Source organism: Podarcis gaigeae (assembly GCF_964106915.1).
Source record: "Podarcis gaigeae genome assembly, chromosome: 17".
Classification (NCBI taxonomy): domain Eukaryota; kingdom Metazoa; phylum Chordata; class Lepidosauria; order Squamata; family Lacertidae; genus Podarcis; species Podarcis gaigeae.
Genome location: NC_139694.1, coordinates 3,716,828 through 3,734,651, shown reverse-complemented (window position 1 = coordinate 3,734,651; position 17,824 = coordinate 3,716,828). Strand labels below are relative to the sequence as shown.

General features: G+C 44.0%; 1 protein-coding gene across 1 annotated transcript; it reads left to right on the top strand.

The window, feature by feature from the left end:
• Nucleotides 1–8,203: 8,203 nt before the first annotated feature.
• Nucleotides 8,204–17,454, top strand: LOC310835428 (transcription factor HES-2-like; the record flags this gene model as incomplete). Its single annotated transcript, XM_083720062.1, has 4 exons — nt 8,204–8,281; nt 14,784–14,879; nt 16,402–16,483; nt 16,618–17,454. The coding sequence occupies 4 exons, from the start codon at nt 8,204–8,206 to the stop codon at nt 17,028–17,030; spliced, it is 669 nt and encodes a 222-aa protein (XP_083576188.1). The 3' UTR covers nt 17,031–17,454.
• Nucleotides 17,455–17,824: the final 370 nt, after the last annotated feature.

Genomic DNA, 17,824 nt, shown 5'->3' with positions numbered 1-17,824 from the left:
CATTGCCCTCAGTTGCTTTCTAAATTTCTGCACTCCAAATCCACCATCCCCTAAACATCCTATCTTCACTTTCTTTTATGCCACCATTTTTTTGGTCACAGGTTTTTCCTGTTTGGATCAGAGCTGAGCAGCGAGTAGAATCACCGGCTCATAACTGCGTGGAGCTACTCAAGCCATAGTCACAATGTGTGTCTTTAGTTGTGTGAATTGGCTACAGGCTTTGCAGATTCCCCCAGTGGTGTAGCGTGGGTTGTCAGCACCCGGGGCAAGGCAAGTAATTTGCACCCCCTAACCCGTGGATTTGCGCCCCCTAACCCGTGGATTTGCGCCCCCTAACCCGTGGATTTGCGCCCCCTAACCCTAACCCCCAGATGTTGCGCCCGGTGCGGCCGGCCCCCCCTGCACCCCCCACGCTACGCCACTGGATCCCCCTCCCCCTCTCCAAGGAGCCCTGATGCTCTGGAAGACATCTGGCAAGGGGATGAGGAAGCAAGGAAACAGCCTTGTACGAAGCCAGGCCATTGGTCACTGTACTTTAGTATTTACACAAACAGTTGTTGTTCCTGGTGCTACTTGGAAAGGCAGAGACTCTTTGTTCATGGAACATGTGCTCTGAATTGGGGCTCTGGCCTTCTCCCCTTATTGTGACAGAGCCTCTGGAGAATGAAGAAAACCATGTAAAATTACCTGAATTAACTCATATAATAATTCCCATAAGGTTTTGGGAGTGGGTGTGCTCCCTAATATTATTGATGGCTGGCAGAAGTGTGTGGGCTTCATACTCTGAGGCTCAATTCTAGCTTTACTAGGTGGTCTTAGGTATTAAATCCCCCCCCCAACCGATATGCAACATGAGGATAAGAATATTGCCCCCCCCCTTTACAAGGCTCTCTGTAAGGTTTGTTGAGAGTATGCATGTGCAGAGCTTTGAACCTGCAAAAACTTGTTCGAATGTGGGACAAATTCTCTTGAAAGGTAAAAGGTAAAGGTAAACACTCAGGTGAAAACACTCAGGTAGCACTGTGGGGTGAAACTTTCCTCTTCCTCCCTCCCTTGTGAGGGTCTTTTTTTGGAGGGGGGGGAGCTCTGCATCATCATCACACGCTTCCTGGTTCTTGCTGCAATGAGAGAGACACACTTCCTCCAAAGAAGAACATTAGGAACCATTATGCAAGGACTGTGAAATTCCAGTCTGTCTCTGCAGGGGAGGGGAAAAGCAGCTGCAGGAGGTGAATTAAGGTGTGAAGGGAGGGGGAGGGAGAACCAGCCCATAAGGTTGAAAAAATGGCATTTCCCCCTTAAAATGACCTCCTTCAGATGCTGAAAGAAAAAGAACAAGGAGACAATTACAGAGATGGAATTGGAGTAACTTTGACTGATGTCTGTCAACGCCTTGATTAGGCTTCTCAAAAGTGAATTTTATGGCATATTTTAGGCTTCTCAAACCACAGAAGTGATTTATGCCTTGCAGCAAATGTTCAGGTTTCTGCAGGAAAAGCGAGGAGGGCCCATGCACATTCAGCAGGAGGCTCAAAATGTTCCTCCTAGGCTGACATCTCCCTGCTGGGTGAGGTCAAGCAACATTTTGGCGACATCCAGACCATACAATTCCACTTTGAGCCGTCATGACTCCCCCACACCCCAAGAATGCTGGGAGTTGTAGTTAAGGAAGCTGAGAGTTGTGAGCAGGCGATCTCTCCATCTCCTCCGAAAAGCTACAATTCCCAGAGTTCACCAGGAGGAAGGATTGTTCATTAAACTGCTCTAGGAACTGTAGCTCTGGGAGAGGAATGGGGGTCTCCTCCCAGCTCTCAGCACTACAAAAAAACTGTGGCTCTCAGGATTCTCTATGGGAAACCATGACTGTTTAAAATGGTCTCATAGTGCTTTAAATGTATGGTGTGAATGTGGGTACTCTTTTCTACCATGAACATGCACTGCTGAAGCCCCTAAGCAGACAATGACTGCGATGCCCCTGCTCCCTTCTCAACCTTACCCTGCCCTGCCCATACATGGTTGTTCCATCTAGAAGATGGAAACCACTGTGGGATCAGCGTAAGGCTCATTGCTGTTATAACAGTGTTGTAAATAAAAATCTGCCCCTTTCCCCCTTATGGGGTACCCAAGAGCCCATATAGAGTCCTTACATAGCTTCCCTATTGGTAGGAGAAAATAACAGAGGCCAAGCAGAGAATATTGAGAAGCAAAGCAGCTAGTAAGCCTGATCTTTATTGATCTGTTGCAACAGGGTGCTCCCCTCACACGCAGGAGAGGAAGAGGACCCAGAACAATGGCCTGCAAGGCCTTATAAAGACTATTGAAATTGCCACCCTGTAGATCAAGACCACCCCCAGAAACATTATGCATTCATCACAGAAGGGGTGTAACCTAAGACCACCCCTCAGATAAGGCGGTCTAAAACAGAACATTTGCATGTTGTTTTCTCCTGTCGCTTTGTTTATTTCCTGTCTGGACTTTGGAAGAATGGAGAACAAAACTAACAGACTATGCAGAACTGGACAAATTAACTGGAAAAATCAGACTTCAAAGAGACCACAAGTTTCTAGAGGACTGGGGGAAATTCAGAGAATATTTGAAAACTGTATGTGAGGAACATACAACGCTAGTGTGTTTGAAAGAAGCTTTGTGAAAAAAATAAGGAATATTGCAAGAATGTAAATGAGGACAGAAAAATTTTACCTAAAGGCGATACTATAATTAAGGAATGTGAAGATAGAAATTTAACTACAGATGATTGTCAGAGGAGTTGAGGGAGGTTCAATAAGTCAAAATATGTGATGTGGAAAATTGTATGATTGGAGATATTATGGAAAAAAATTAATAAAAAATCTATTACAGCAGTGTAAGGCTCATTGGCCTTGCTGGTCATCAGCAGAGACATGTAAACCCTCCAGCGCTTTACACATGGAAATGGGCAGTCAAGTTTATAGTCATTCATTCACTTCATTTCATTTTTATGTGACTTTCTTCTTCCAAGCATCTCAGGGTGGTTCTTCTCCTCCCCCCCCCCATTCCATCCTCACAACAACCCTGCGAGGTAGGTTAGGCTAAGAGAGGGTAGGCGGCCCAAGGTCACCCAGTGAACTTCACGGCCCAGTGGAAATTCAAGCCCTGCTGTCCCACGTGATTTGCTTTTAGTTATTTAAAAAACGTTTATTGGCTGTCTGATGGGGAAATAGTTCCATACTCTAACCCCGTGGTTCCCAACGTGGGGCACACACCCTACAGGAGGGCAATTTGATGTTTAAGGGGGGCAATTCAAGAACGAGTTATTAACAGTGAATGGTCTTTTAGGCTTCCTCCACATGAAAAGGAATTCGCTTTTTGAATAATAATAATTATATGTCATGGGGGGGGGGGTACCAGGAGTTTATACTACTACTACTACTAGGGATGCGGGTGGCGCTGTGGGTAAAAGCCTCAGCGCCTAGGGCTTGCCGATCGCATGGTTGGCGGTTCGAATCCCCGTGGCAGGGTGCGCTCCTGTTGCTCGGTCCCAGCGCCTGCCAACCTAGCAGTTCGAAAGCACCCCCGGGTGCAAGTAGATAAATAGGGACCGCTTACTAGCGGGAAGGTAAACGGCGTTTCCGTGTGCAGCTCTGGCTCGCCAGAGCAGCGATGTCACGCTGGCCACGTGACCCGGAAGTGTCTCCGGACAGCGCTGGCCCCTGGCCTCTTGAGTGAGATGGGCGCACAACCCCAGAGTCTGTCAAGACTGGCCCGTACGGGCAGGGGTACCTTTACCTTTACCTTTACCTTTACCTTTACCTTTACTACTACTACTACTACTACTAATAATAATAATAATAATAAATTTTTATTTATATCCCATCCTCCCCAGCCGAAGCCAGGCTTAGGGCAGCTAACAACAATAAAATAATGCAACATTCTAAAATAATTTCATTATAAAATTAATTCAAATCAAATTGATGGCAACCATTGGGCTAGAGTTCTGTGAAGATTGCCGAAGGAGGGAGTCAGGCTGTGCCCTGGCCAAAGGCCTGGTGGAACAGCTCTGTCTTGCAGGCCCTGCGGAAAGATGTCAAGTCCCCCAGGGCCCTAGTCTCTTGGGACAGAGCATTCCACCAGATAGGAGCCACAGCTGAAAAAGCCCTGGCTCTGGTTGAGGCTAGCCTAACCTCTCTGTGGCCTGGGACCTCCAAGATGTTTTTGTTTGAAGACCGTAAGTTCCTCTGTGGGACATACCAGTAGAGGCGGTCCCGTAGGTACGAGGGTCCTAGGCCGTATAGGGCTTTAAAGGTTAAAACCAGCAGCTTAAACCAGATCCTGTACTCCACCGGGAGACAGTGCAGCTGGTATAGCACCGGGTGAATGTGATCTTGCAGTGAGGACCCTGTAAGGAGTCTCGCCGTGGCATTCTGCACCCGCTGGTGTTTCTGGGTCAGTCTCAAGGGCAGCCCCACGTTGCAATAATCCAGCCTGGAGGATTTTAGAGATGCTTAGGTGGAACATGGCCAAAAAAAGGTTGGGAACCACTGCTCTAACCATTACACCACACTGCCATTATGGTTCACCCATCCCTGCTCTCACATGCAGGGTCACTCCCTCTTCCATCGCACATTGCTGAAGGTTCTTTCATGCCTCCGATGTGCCACATTCAGTTATCCTGAGATAGCTGGTCCTCCACCAGCTTCCAAAACCACCTTAAGAATTTTTAATAGAAAGTTTAATCTCAACAATAATCTCGTCTTACTTGTCATAGAACAGCTGCAGCTGAAAATACAGCCAGGAATACATATATCTCAAAAGGCAGTTAGGGGAAGATTGAAAGGAAGCCGTTTCAGTGGCATATGCCAGCCTATCTCAACCCAGGGCTTTGCAACTGTTTGGAACTACACTTCCCATTGGGTCTGAAGCTTTTAATGTTTTATTGTATTTTTACATATGTTGAAAGCCACCCAGAGTGGCTGAGGTAACCCAGTCAGATGGGCGGGATTTAAGTATTATTATTATAATAATAATTATTATTGAATAGGACATCCCTATTTTCTTGAGCTTGTTTGGAGGTTCTAGCAGGGGAGCACAACTATCGTATACCCTTGACCGAAGAATGGTACACTCCTTCTATCTGGGATGGTCGTCCTCTTCCACCGAGCTTGCAGCTTTAGGAGGGACGCACATGGAGCGGTGAGGGCAGAAGGGGACACCCGCCTAGCCAGCCAGATCAGCCAAATCAACCCTGGTGATCGATGGGGTGACAGATGTCACAGCCAGATCGCCCTCACATCCTGGACATCCCTATTTTCATTGGAGAAATGTTGGAGGGTATGGGACTCATAGGTGGAAGCAGTATAGGTTAATTCCCTTTTAGCTACTTAAAAATTGTTGGTTGGCTCTCTGTAGCACAATGTCCACATCAGCAAACCAAATAAAGCAACAATGGCTGCTGGGTCGACCACAAAATAGGCTAGTGAACCAATCCAAAATTGTTCAGAGGAGAAGTTGAGAGAGAGTGCGCCAAGCACATCATCATGTCTGAGCTCAGAACCAGCAGTACAATACGTTCACAGGTGGCACATGACACCAGTCAAGCTTGCAAAAAACTATCATTTGCCCGATAATAAATGTTGGAAATGTAAAGAAAATGAAGGTACATTCTTTCACCTCTGGTGGACGTGCCCAAGGATTAAGGCTTTCTGGGAGATGATCTATAATGAAATGAAAAAGGTATTTAAATATACCTTCCTGAAGAAACCAGAGGCCTTTCTCCTGGGCATGGTCGGCCAATTGGTGTTAAAGAAGGATAGAACTTTTTTTTTATGTATGCTACAACAGCAGCAAGAATACTCATTGCAAAGTATTGGAAGACACAAGATTTACCCACCCTGGAAGAATGGCAGATGAAGGTCATGGACTATATGGAACTGGCGGAAATGACTGGCAGAATCCGAGACCAGGGAGAAGAGTCGGTGGAAGAAGATTGGAAGAAATTTAAAGACTACTTATATAAATACTGCATAATTAATGAATGTTAGAATGATGTCGGAATGAAGTTAAGTGGTTCTAGCAGCAATGTCATAAAGGAGTATGTAAAAATGGACTGTTATTAGGTGAGAATGCAAAGTTACAATACATTAAGATAAAGGATTAAGATAAAAACAAGGAGGGAAAGGATTTGCTGATTTAACTAACTGAACTGGAATACAAAAAAGGGAGGTGTGAGGAGGTGAGGGAAACAAGCAAATGAAAGACAAGACATGAAAAGATTGATATGTTTTTAACTGTTTCTCTTTTATTTTTCTGTACTTTGTATTTTTTCTTTTTTTCTTTTTTTTTACTTTGTAACCCTTTTTGAAACTTTAATAAATATCTTTTTTAAAAAAACAAAAAAACAATACGTTCAGAACTGAGGAAAGTTTTGGACCTTTCAGGGCTCAGCGGATGAAATGCCACCTTCTCGCTGCTCAGATTGTCTGCCCTACTTGCTCAGACGCTTTTATGCACGAGAGTTGGCAGCCTGCTCCTGTTTAACATTTCACAGGTCTCTGGTTGTCTTTCACCACAACCCCCTCAGCAGCATTCAGAGCCTGCTTGCGCATGACAGTGGTAGACTGCGAGAACAGGGTCAACAACATGCAGCTCAATAGGAGCGACAGAAGACTAAGACCGTTTCTCTTGTCAGACATTCCCCAGCAAGCTGAAGTCTAGCATTTAATAAGGCACATTGAAAGCAGGCCTTATTATCCATACCACAAAGGATTGCATTATGTACTTAACATTTTAATAGCTGCCAATAAGATGTCTTCTCATTTTGCATCCTTATCCCAGAGATTTTATAATCTAAAATTCAGCACCAGGGTACCAAAGGGAAAGAAGATGGGGAGAGGTTGTTGTTATTTAGTCGTTTAGTCGTGTCCGCCTCTTCGTGACCCCCTGGACCAGATCACGCCAGGCACTCCTGTCTTCCACTGTCTCCCGCAGCTTGGTCAAACTCATGCTGGCAGCTTCGAGAACACTGTCCAACCATCTCGTCCTCCGTCGTCCCCTTCTCCTTGTGCCCTCCATCTTTCCCAACATCAGGGTCTTTTCCAGGGAGTCTTCTCTTCTCATGAGGTGGCCAAAGTATTGGGGAGAGGATAGTAAGAGAGAAATTCAGCACATGTAACAGGAGCTGCTGTCGTTGGTGTTGTCGTCAGAGGGTCAGGGTCAGAGAGGGGAACAAAGGAAAATGACCCTACCAATATCAAAAGTATAGAATTCTGCCTTTAAAAACTGCCTTGGAGAATGCATCAATTGAGAATGTATCATTTTTGCAGTTTCACATATCATTTTGATCTGAATGTATCCTTTCTGTGCCTTTTTCATTGATACAAAGAATGTATCTGAATGTATCCTTACTGAAATGTAATTTTCCATGAATGTATCTTTACTGAAATGTAATTTTCCATGAATGTATCTTTACTGAAATGTAATTTTCCATGAATGTATCTTTACTGAAATGTATTTTTCTTCAATATACTGTACTATGCTATACTGTTCTGAATGTATCCAAGTGTATTTTTGAAGAAGGTTCCTTAAATGTAACAATCACTTGTTTCAGTGTGAAAAGTGACCCAGCTACCAATCAGCAAATCCTGCCTTCAAATCTCACATCTGCCCTGAGCTCACTAGGTTGCCCTTAAGCAAACCATCTGCAGCCTGGGAAATAATACTGACCCACCTTACAGAGCAGCTGTAAGGATGCAAAAACAACGAAGCACGTAAAGCACCAATTACCCTTTGAAAACCAGCCAAGAGATTTGCATGTAAAATATTACATGCTTAAGCATCATTTCAAGACAGGGACGAGGCCTAAGGAGTTGTACCGCAAGCTTCACAGAAAGACACAAATTTTGTGTGAAGTCAGAGTGTAATCCTCTTCAATAGCTCTGGGACTACTTTGCACATTAACTTGGTCCCTAATAAAAATTCTGTTGGGTTGGGTTTTGTTGGGTTTTGAGGTGTGTGTTTGTGTGTGTGTGGAAGAGAGGGAGGGGCTGGAGCATCTGCTAAGGAAGGCGGCCTTTCCACCGACCAGAGGAGGAGCTGCTGACACCTTGGAAGGAGGAGGCGTGAATCCCTTTTACTTAAGAGGAATGAAAACGGCGCATCGAGCCAATTAAAAACAAAACGAAAAAGCCAACCTTGCTCTTGCTTCGCGCAGTCTCCAGAAGACAGGGCCATGGCAGAGTCAAAGGGTCTGGGCAAAAGCGGAGGGTCTGCAAGGAAATCGAAGCATCCCAACAGCCTCTACCGAAAGGTAAGGAAACAGAGATGCTTCATCTCCTTCCGCCGGTTGCAAGCGCAGCATCTAACAGAGCAAAGTCCCGTTTTGCCCTGAAACGTGCGCCAAGAGGTAGCATTCAACCAGGGCTGCACCTGAGCCCCGGACTGACTGCAGGTGAACTTCTAGGTCTTTTCACTCAGGGACATGTGATGGCACCTGTGGTTTGTTGCGTTTCTCCTCCAAGATGCTGCACCTAGTTCTCCTCCCCATTTTTATCCTTCATGCGTGAGTGGGGGACTCGAGACCCTGTTTCCCAGGTTTTAGACCAACGATCTTTTTTTTTAATAATATTTTTTATTGATTTTAATATACAATGTACCACAAAATTTATCACTTATACAATCTTTTTAGACTTCCATCAGCACCTCTGATGATCCACCGTTTTAACCACTTCTTATGCATTTCTTAACTTTATATTGCCTTTACATCTCTTAACAAATCTTCCTCCCCCTTCTCCATTTTTGTTTCTTTTTAATTCTTATTAACGGTACCACACACACACACACACACACACACACTTTATGACTGTTGCAGCCATTTCTTATAGGTCAACAGGGCTACCCACTATTTTCATGAGACAGAAATACCACTGTTGGAGAGAGACACACACATCACATCACAGCCACCCATCACCAATGCATGCCCACCCCCAAATCCTTCTGGCTCTTATTTTCTTCTGCCCAGAGCAAGCTTCCCCAACTGGATGTGGCTAAACAAGCTATAACTTAGGGCCCCACTCTCTTGCCCCCCCCAAATATACTTCTTCTTAATTGTATTTCAGTTCAACAATTACTTTGATAAAATACATATTTTGTTATGTGCAAATGGCTTTAGATACTTGTTAGGTCCATAAATTACCATATAGCATATATTCAACACAAAAAAGTGACAATTTGTTATTGACAAAGGACAGCTGGACATATAAAGGGCCCCATTACCTTCAGTAGCTTAGGGCCTCATCAAAGACCACAGGTGCTGGCTGGGGCAGATGGGAATAGTGCAAAAGACCTGGGAGCACCAGGTGGGGGGAGATTGTACCAGCAGCTTCAGCTGAATAGAAGCAAAACAGCTGCATTAACTACAAACCCCGGAATTGTTGACCCTTCCAAACCAGTGGCAAAGTTTTGTAGCATGAACCCCTTGTTTTGCACAGCTCCCCAAACTGAGAATCGATACATCAAACTGGGGTTCATAGTTAACACCCAGAAATCCAACATTGTCTGATTCACTCCAAACCGGTGCCAAAGTTTTGCAGTCCTTTTGTAGGGTTTTGAGCTGTGTGTTTGTGTGTGTGTAGAAGAGAGGGAATTCATCATGCGAAAAGGTGCAGAATTCATCATGTGAAAGGCTGGGCTGGATGAATCCCTAGCCGGAATTAAGATTGCCGGAAGAAATATCAACAACCTCAGATATGCAGATGACACAACCTTGATGGCAGAAAGTGAGGAGGAATTAAAGAACCTTTTAATGAGGGTGAAAGAGGAGAGCGCAAAATATGGTCTGAAGCTCAACATCAAAAAAACGAAGATCATGGCCACTGGTCCCATCACCTCCTGGCAAATAGAAGGGGAAGAAATGGAGGCAGTGAGAGATTTTACTTTCTTGGGCTCCATGATCACTGCAGATGGTGACAGCAGCCACAAAATTAAAAGATGCCTACTTCTTGGGAGAAAAGCAATGACAAACCTAGACAGCATCTTAAAAAGCAGAGACATCACCTTGCTGACAAAGGTCCGTATAGTTAAAGCTATGGTTTTCCCACTAGTGATGTATGGAAGTGAAAGCTGGACCATAAAGAAAACTGATCACCGAAGAATTGATGCTTTTGAATTATGGTGCTGGAGGAGACTCTTGAGAGTCCCATGGACTGCAAGAAGATCAAACCTCTCCATTCTGAAGGAAATCAGCCCTGAGTGCTCACTGGAAGGACAGATTCTGAAGCTGAGGCTCCAAGACTTTGGCAACCTCAGGAGAAGAGAAGACTCCCTGGAAAAGACCCTCATGTTGGGAAAGATGGAGGGCACAAGGAGAAGGGGACGACAGAGGACGAGATGGTTGGATAGTGATCTCGAAGCTACCAGCATGAGTTTGACCCAACTGCGGGAGGCAGTGGAAGACAGGAGTGCCTGGCGTGCTCTGGTCCAGGGGGTCACGAAGAGTCGGACACGACTAAACAACAAGAAGAAGAAGAAGAGAGGGAGGGGCTGGAGCATCTGCTAAGGAAGGCGGCCTTTCCACCGATCAGAGGAGGAGCTGCTGACACCTTGGAAGGAGGAGGCGTGAATCCCTTTTACTTAAGAGGAATGCAAACGGCGCAACGAGCCAATTAAAAACAAAACGAAAAAGCCAACCTTGCTCTTGCTTCGCGCAGTCTCCAGAAGACAGGGCCATGGCAGAGTCAAAGGGTCTGGGCAAAAGTGGAGGGTCTGCAAGGAAATCGAAGCATCCCAACAGCCTCTACCGAAAGGTAAGGAAACAGAGATGCTTCATCTCCTTCCGCCGGTTGCAAGCGCAGCATCTAACAGAGCAAAGTCCCGTTTTGCCCTGAAACGTGCGCCAAGAGGTAGCATTCAACCAGGGCTGCACCTGAGCCCCGGATTGACTGCAGGTGAACTTCTAGGTCTTTTCACTCAGGGACATGTGATGGCAACCTGGGCTTTGTTGCGTTTCGCCTCCAAGATGCTGCACCTAGTACTCCTCCCCATTTTTATCCTTCATGCGTGAGTGGGGGACTCGAGACCCTGTTTCCCAGGTTTTAGACCAACGATCTTTCTTTTTTTTAATAATAATTTTTATTGGTTTTAACATACAATGTACCACAAAACTTATCACTTATACAATCTTTTTGGACTTCCATCAGCACCTCTGATGATCCACCGTTTTAACCACTTCTTATGCATTTCTTAACTTTATATTGCCTTTACATCTCTTAACAAATCTTCCTCCCCTTTCTCCATTTTTGCAATACTTCCAATAATACTCGTCACAAAACTTCTTGCAAACCTACAAACGTCGTCTGATCTTCACAAATACTTTTCAAATAGTCCGTAAATTTACTCCAGTCTTCTGTGAATTTCTGGTCCCGCCGGTTTCAAATCCTTCCTGTTAGTTTATCTACTTCTGCATAGTCCATTAACTTCATCCTCCATTCTTCAATCGTCGGTAATTCTTCTTGCTTTCATTTTTGGGCCAATAATATTCTTGCTGCTGTTATTGCATATAAAAAGAGCTTATATTCCTTTCTATTTATATCACTCCCAACAATGCCCAATAAGAATGCTTCTGGTTTCTTTATAAATGTATATTTCAACATTTTTTTCATCTCATTATATATCATCTCCCAGAAGCATTTCACCCTTTTACATTCCTACCACATGTGATAAAATGTTCCCTCTTTTTATTTATATTTCCAACATTTATTGCTGACTTTATGCATTTTCGCTAACTTAACAGGTGTAATATACCATCTATACATCATTTTCATCACATTTTCTTTTAGGGCATTGCATGCAGTAAATTTTAAACCTTCTTTCCATAATTTTACCCAATCACTCAGCTGTATATTATACCCAAAATCTCTGGCCCAGTGAATCATAACCGACTTAACCTCCTCGTCCTTCAAATGCCATTCAAGCAGCAATTTATAAATTTTAGACAAAAATTTTAAATCATTACTTAATATCTCTAATTCAAACTTTGAACCACTTCCATCAAATCCTTTTTCCTTAGAGTCCTGTTTAAACAGGTTTTAGACCAACGATCTAACCACTACACCACACTGCCTCTCTGTAGAGTCCTTTTTCCTCACCTGTGAGCCACCACGGCCATCTTGCACCAAGTGTGGGGCTGAACACTGCCAGGAAAGCCAATGCCAAGCACGCACCTTTGCAGAAATTATTGATCGATATGGAAATATCTTCTCTGTTGTTGCCATCAGTCTTGCAGACTCCCCTCCTCCTCCCCAAACCTTTTAACATTGCTACCGAGAAATGATTAGCTTTGTTGGTGTGCTTGGTGGGTAATCTGGAGTGGTGAGGGACAGATGGCACATTATTTTGGGATCCAGGGAAGGAAGGGTCTTATCCAAGCCATTCAACAGGCTTTCCACGCAATATGGGAGGTGGGGGACAGATCCATTGAATTTCAGGGGATTTGTTTCTGAGTAAACAGGCTTGGAATTGTGTTCTGAGGACACACTGTACAATTAAGTCTATGTGCTGGTAATGGCATCAGTTCAGAGCATTTGCACGTGTGTGTTTTCCCCGGCTCCAAAATTTAAAATTATACAGTAAAGACAAGCAGCTGTGTCACAGAGTGGATACAAATCCGTTTCAGCTTTGCAAGGCAGGCAAGGTGAATGAGAATCTTCTCTCTGGGTGGTTCAGCAATGCAGGTTGTTGAAACGAAAAAAGTAAGAGGAAACTAGGTTGTCGAACAGTTGTGTGAAAGGACTGTGAATTCATTTTTATTTTTTTATTTCCCCCCCAATAATCTTTATTAAGTTTCATACAAAAACAGCACATACTATAACACCAATAAAAAAGGAAATAAAACAAATAAAAAGAATAACACAAAATATAACCACAAACACATAAACAATAAAAATTAATTAATTAAACTTCCAACCTCATAAACATATTACTTGACTTCCTCTAATCTCTTCCATCTGAATTTCCTTGTAACTAAATGTAGCAGTTTTCCAATATCATTATTCAAAAAACAATATTCCAATTATAATCAAATTTCTTAACTTTTCTTAACATTCTATATCTCATTTATTTAATTAAATTCTAATTTAAACCTAGGCCTATTTAGTACTTTCAAGTAACTTCTAGTCTTTAATATTACAATATTTATTCTTTAAATTTCTTCCAATCTTCTTGATATTCCTCTTCTTTCTGGTCGCAGATTCTCCCAGTGAGTTCAGCCAGCTCCATAAAGTCCATCATCTTCACCTGCCATTCTTCCACAGCTGGTAATTCTTGTGTTCTCCACTTTTTGGCTATTAAAATCCGAGCAGCAGTTGTGGCATACAGAAATACCTTTACAACTTTCTTGGGCTGTGAACTCCTTTTTAATACCAAAAATAAATTATTGGGCAGATCATATGCTCAGGGTACATTTACCCAGCAGGTCAACACAGCAGCTTTATATTACCATGGGTGTCCTGGCTCACCCCACCCCACCCTGTGAGCAGGGCTATTTTTCTAGATGACAGGTTGAGAGGAGTTCCCTACCAGGACAGACTTTGTGCATGCGCTTAAGACATCGATTCCATAAAACATATTTTGTTGCACTGTGCAAAATATGAGCAAGCCAGGGCTGAACTGATATTAACCTTGCTGGTACCTTTCTTGGGAAAATCAGAGACTCACTATGTCAGGTTCTTATTGGAAGACCGGACAAATGCTAGAACATTAGCAGTGGCAAAGTTTTTATCGGTGGTTGCAAGAACCAATGATCCCTATATTCTGAACGAAATGCTTGTTTAACCTGGAGGTAGGCTGTATGAATTGTGTGTTGCTTTGTAAATATTTGTTGGGTCTCTGGACCATAATGAAGGTTTATGATGATGATTTTTCTAGAAAAAGAGGTGCCAGAACTCAACCATGAACGCCTCCCTTGTTCTCTTAAAATGACAGTGGCACCCACTTGAGAGGTGCCGGAACTGAATTCTGGCAAGTTCAGCTGGAAAAAGGCCCTGACTCTGAGGAGTAACCTCTCCTCACACTTTGGCCTCGGATAAAGGGAATTCTCGGCAAGAGTATTATTAGCCCACAAGTGGAAGCAAGAAGAAATTCCGACGAAAGAAGAAGGGCAGATGAAATTAATGGACTATGCAAAATTGGACAAAATGACAGGAAGGATTCGAAACCTGCGGGACCAGAGATTTACAGAAGATTGGAAGAAGTATATGAATTATTTGAAGAGCAACTGTAATCAACAAATTACGCTAGTAGGACTACAAGAAGTTTTGTAAGGAGAAATATACGAAGTGTTACAGAGTAGAAAAAGATAGAGAAATTGGTTGTGAGTTTGAAATGTAATAGGGAAGATAAGAAATGCGTACTGAGAGATTAGATTGGAAAATTTTCAGACAGGATTGATGGAAGTCAAAAATTTGAATAAGATGTAAAAGTATGTTTAATTACTGTTGAAAATGGTATGTTAAAAAGGCTTATAAAAATTTTATTTATATATATATATATATATATATATATATGGACAGATGAAATTCTCCACAATTTAACTTTGGGGTAGGCGGGGGTTGAATCCTGACAAGACAGAAGTACTGTTTCTGAGGGACAAGGGGCGGGCAGATGTGGGGGACATAGGCTCAGGAGTTCATGGTCTCCGTTCTCAATTAAGGGATTCTCTCAAGTTGTTAATCCAACACATAGCGCAGGGCATACCCTAGATTTGTTGCCTTACAGTTCTGATAAGTTTCGTTTTTCTTCCCACTCGCTTCTGCCAGTCCATCAAGCCACTGATCGAGAAACACCGCAGGGCCCGCATTAATGCAAGCCTGGAGCAGCTGCGGAAGCTCCTTCAGCAGCTCCCTGATCAACAGGTAAATGGAGAGTCCAGTCTTTTCAGAAACAACCTACCTATGTGGCTAAAACTTAACTCGGTTTCTTAGATTTGAGAGGCGCTGGTATTTGCAAGAGTAACACCCTCCCCCTTGCACAATCCAATCCAAAAGTTTAGCCACAACCGTCTGTGGCAACAAATGCGTTTTTAATAGAATTTGGGTGATCCCTTGCAAGAATTTCTTATCAATCTCCTGTACCGGTGGAGTACAGGGTCAGGTTTAAGGTGCTGGTTTTGACCTTTAAAGCCCTATGTGGCCTAAGACCCACGTACCTACAGGACCGCCTCTCCTGGCATGCCCCACGGAGGACCTCAAGGTCCACAAATGACAACATTTTTGGAGGTCCCAAGTCGCAAGGTGGTTAGATTGGTCTCAACTAGGGCCAGGGCCTTTTCAGTACTGGCCCCGACTTGGTGGAATGCTCTGTCACAAGAGACTAGGGTCCTGCGGGACTTGACATCTTTCTGCAGGGCCTGCAAGACAGAGCTGTTCTGCCTGGCCTTCGGTTTGACCCTTATGTTTCCCTCCCCTTATGGTTTTGACTTTTAAAATGAGGCTGCATTTTAAATTGCATTTTAACCTGTATTTTAAATTGGTGTTGTTGTTTTTTTCTTATTATGTTTTTACTGAAATTTTATTGGTGTGTGTAGCCCTGAGCCCAGCTCTGGCCGGGGAGGGCGGGGTATAAATAAAATGTATTATTATTATTACTACTAGTTAGACAAACTAGTGTAAACTAGAAACATAGAAAGTACACAGGCCATAACCTCCAGGAAAGGGCAGGGCTGTGTGGGTGTTTGAAAGGGTGTGGGCTACCTCTGAAATCTTCAGAAGACAAGAAGATAGCCGAGTAATAATCAGTTATGCAAGAGCCAAGCAGCCAGCATAACTCCTGGCTTCCTCTCCTAAACTTACTAAATGTTGCAAATAATAAAGATTATGTAAAGTTGCAGCATTTGGGCATATCTTTCCCCTGCTTTTTAAATGGAAAGCTGCGCTGCACAGCTAGGGCTTAACCGATCCATTTCTGTGCCAAGAACAGGGAACCAATGCAGTGCAGTAAGTTCTGTGTGCAATGAATTTATTTTTGAACCCTTCCCAAAGCTCAAGGTAAAGGAAAGGTAAAGGTAAAGGGACCCCTGACCATTAGGTCCAGTTGTGGCCGACTCTGGGGTTGCGGCGCTCATCTCGCTTTATTGGCCGAGGGAGCCGGCGTACAGCTTCCGGGTCCTGTGGCCAGCATAACTAAGCCGCTTCTGGTGAACCAGAGCAGCGCATGGAAACGCTGTTTACCTTCCCGCCAGAGCAGTACCTATTTATCTGCTTGCACTTTGACATGCTTTTGAACTGCTAGGTTGGCAGGAGCAGGGACTGAGAAACGGGAGCTCACCCCGTCGCGGGGATTCGAACCACCGACCTTCTGATCGGCAAGCCCTAGGCTCTGTGGTTTTTTTTTAAAAAAGATGATGTGTTTTGGGCTGTTGTGTTTTATCCTCCACAGAACGCCAGAGCCTTATCACGATTGGAGAAGGCTGAGATTCTGGAGACGACGGTGCAGCAGTTGCGCAGGCTGAAGAAGCAAGGTGAGAAGTATTTTTCCTGAGCCCTTCTTTCCACAAGGCTATGTAAAAAGATGCTGAGCGCCAGCACTCAGGCTGCTGCTTATTGTCTGGCAAGGAAGCTCCTGTTCCTAACTTTCCTCTCCTCTCCTCTCCAGGTGCAGTTGCTGCTTCCATTCCGCAAGACAGTCAAGATTTTGTTTCTGGTTACTGCCACTGCGTCAATACCATCTGTACCTTCCTTAACTCAGCTGGCTCCTCTTCAGCGCAGGAGATGAAATCTCAGATCCTACAATATTTGGAAAGGATTTCAGGGCCCAGGTCTACCATTACACCAGCCCTCAAGGCCTGGCAACCAGCCAAGGCAGACTCTCTCGCCTCCCACCAACCTTCCTTTCTATGGGCATCTCCTCTAATGCCTCCAGGGCCTCCTTTGGATTCAGACTCCCACACTCTGACGGTTGGGTCTTGGTTGCAGGATTCAGCTTCTACGCTATTGCCCCAGCTACATAAACCTTGGATTCAGCCAGCCTTGCCTGCGACAAGCACCCGCGTGTGGAGACCGTGGTGAATGACGTTCCGGAAAAGTGACTTGTAATTTGTTGTGGGTATTTGTTTTTTAATCTATACAGTCAAACCTCGGTTTTCGAATGTAATCTGTTCCTGAAGCCCTTTCGGCTTCCGAAATGTTCGACAACCGATTGGTTGCAGGAGCTTCCCACAGTCAAGCGGAAACCGCATCGGACATTTGGCTTCTGAAAAACATTTGAAAACCAGGGCATTTACTTCCAGATTTTTGGTGTTCGGGTGCAGAAACATTCCAAAACGGAGGCGTTCGGGATCCAAAGTTTGACTGTATATTGTTTTATTGTCTGCTGTTCTAAAGTTGCTATTTTTAAATGAATGTTTTTATATTATTTTATGCAGACCACTTAAGTTTCAAAATTGAATGACACACACTTGCTCAATAAAGAGGTTTGGCCTCACTCAAGACATCCAACTGCGGTAGATCAAGTATGAAACAAAGCAGAATTTCCTTCCCAAAACGAGATGGCTTTCTGAACTGCGACACTGAAGGCTTCAGCAAAAGGTTTCAGCTCCAAATATGAACTCACCTTTGTCTCAGATGGACATTTTGCCATCTAATGAGCCTCTGAAATCTGCAGCTCAGTTACCTACAGCAGCTTAGGGCAAGTAAGATGAATACACAGAGGCAAGCCCTACTTCTCAGTAGAGTCATTAAGTGCTACGGCAAACAATGGACATGCTGTGAACACTGGACCTAGATTGGAAGGATCCATTGGCAATGCTGTCTGAGGCTTGCTAAGTGCAATTATTATTAACACAGTAGAATATAAAAAAAAA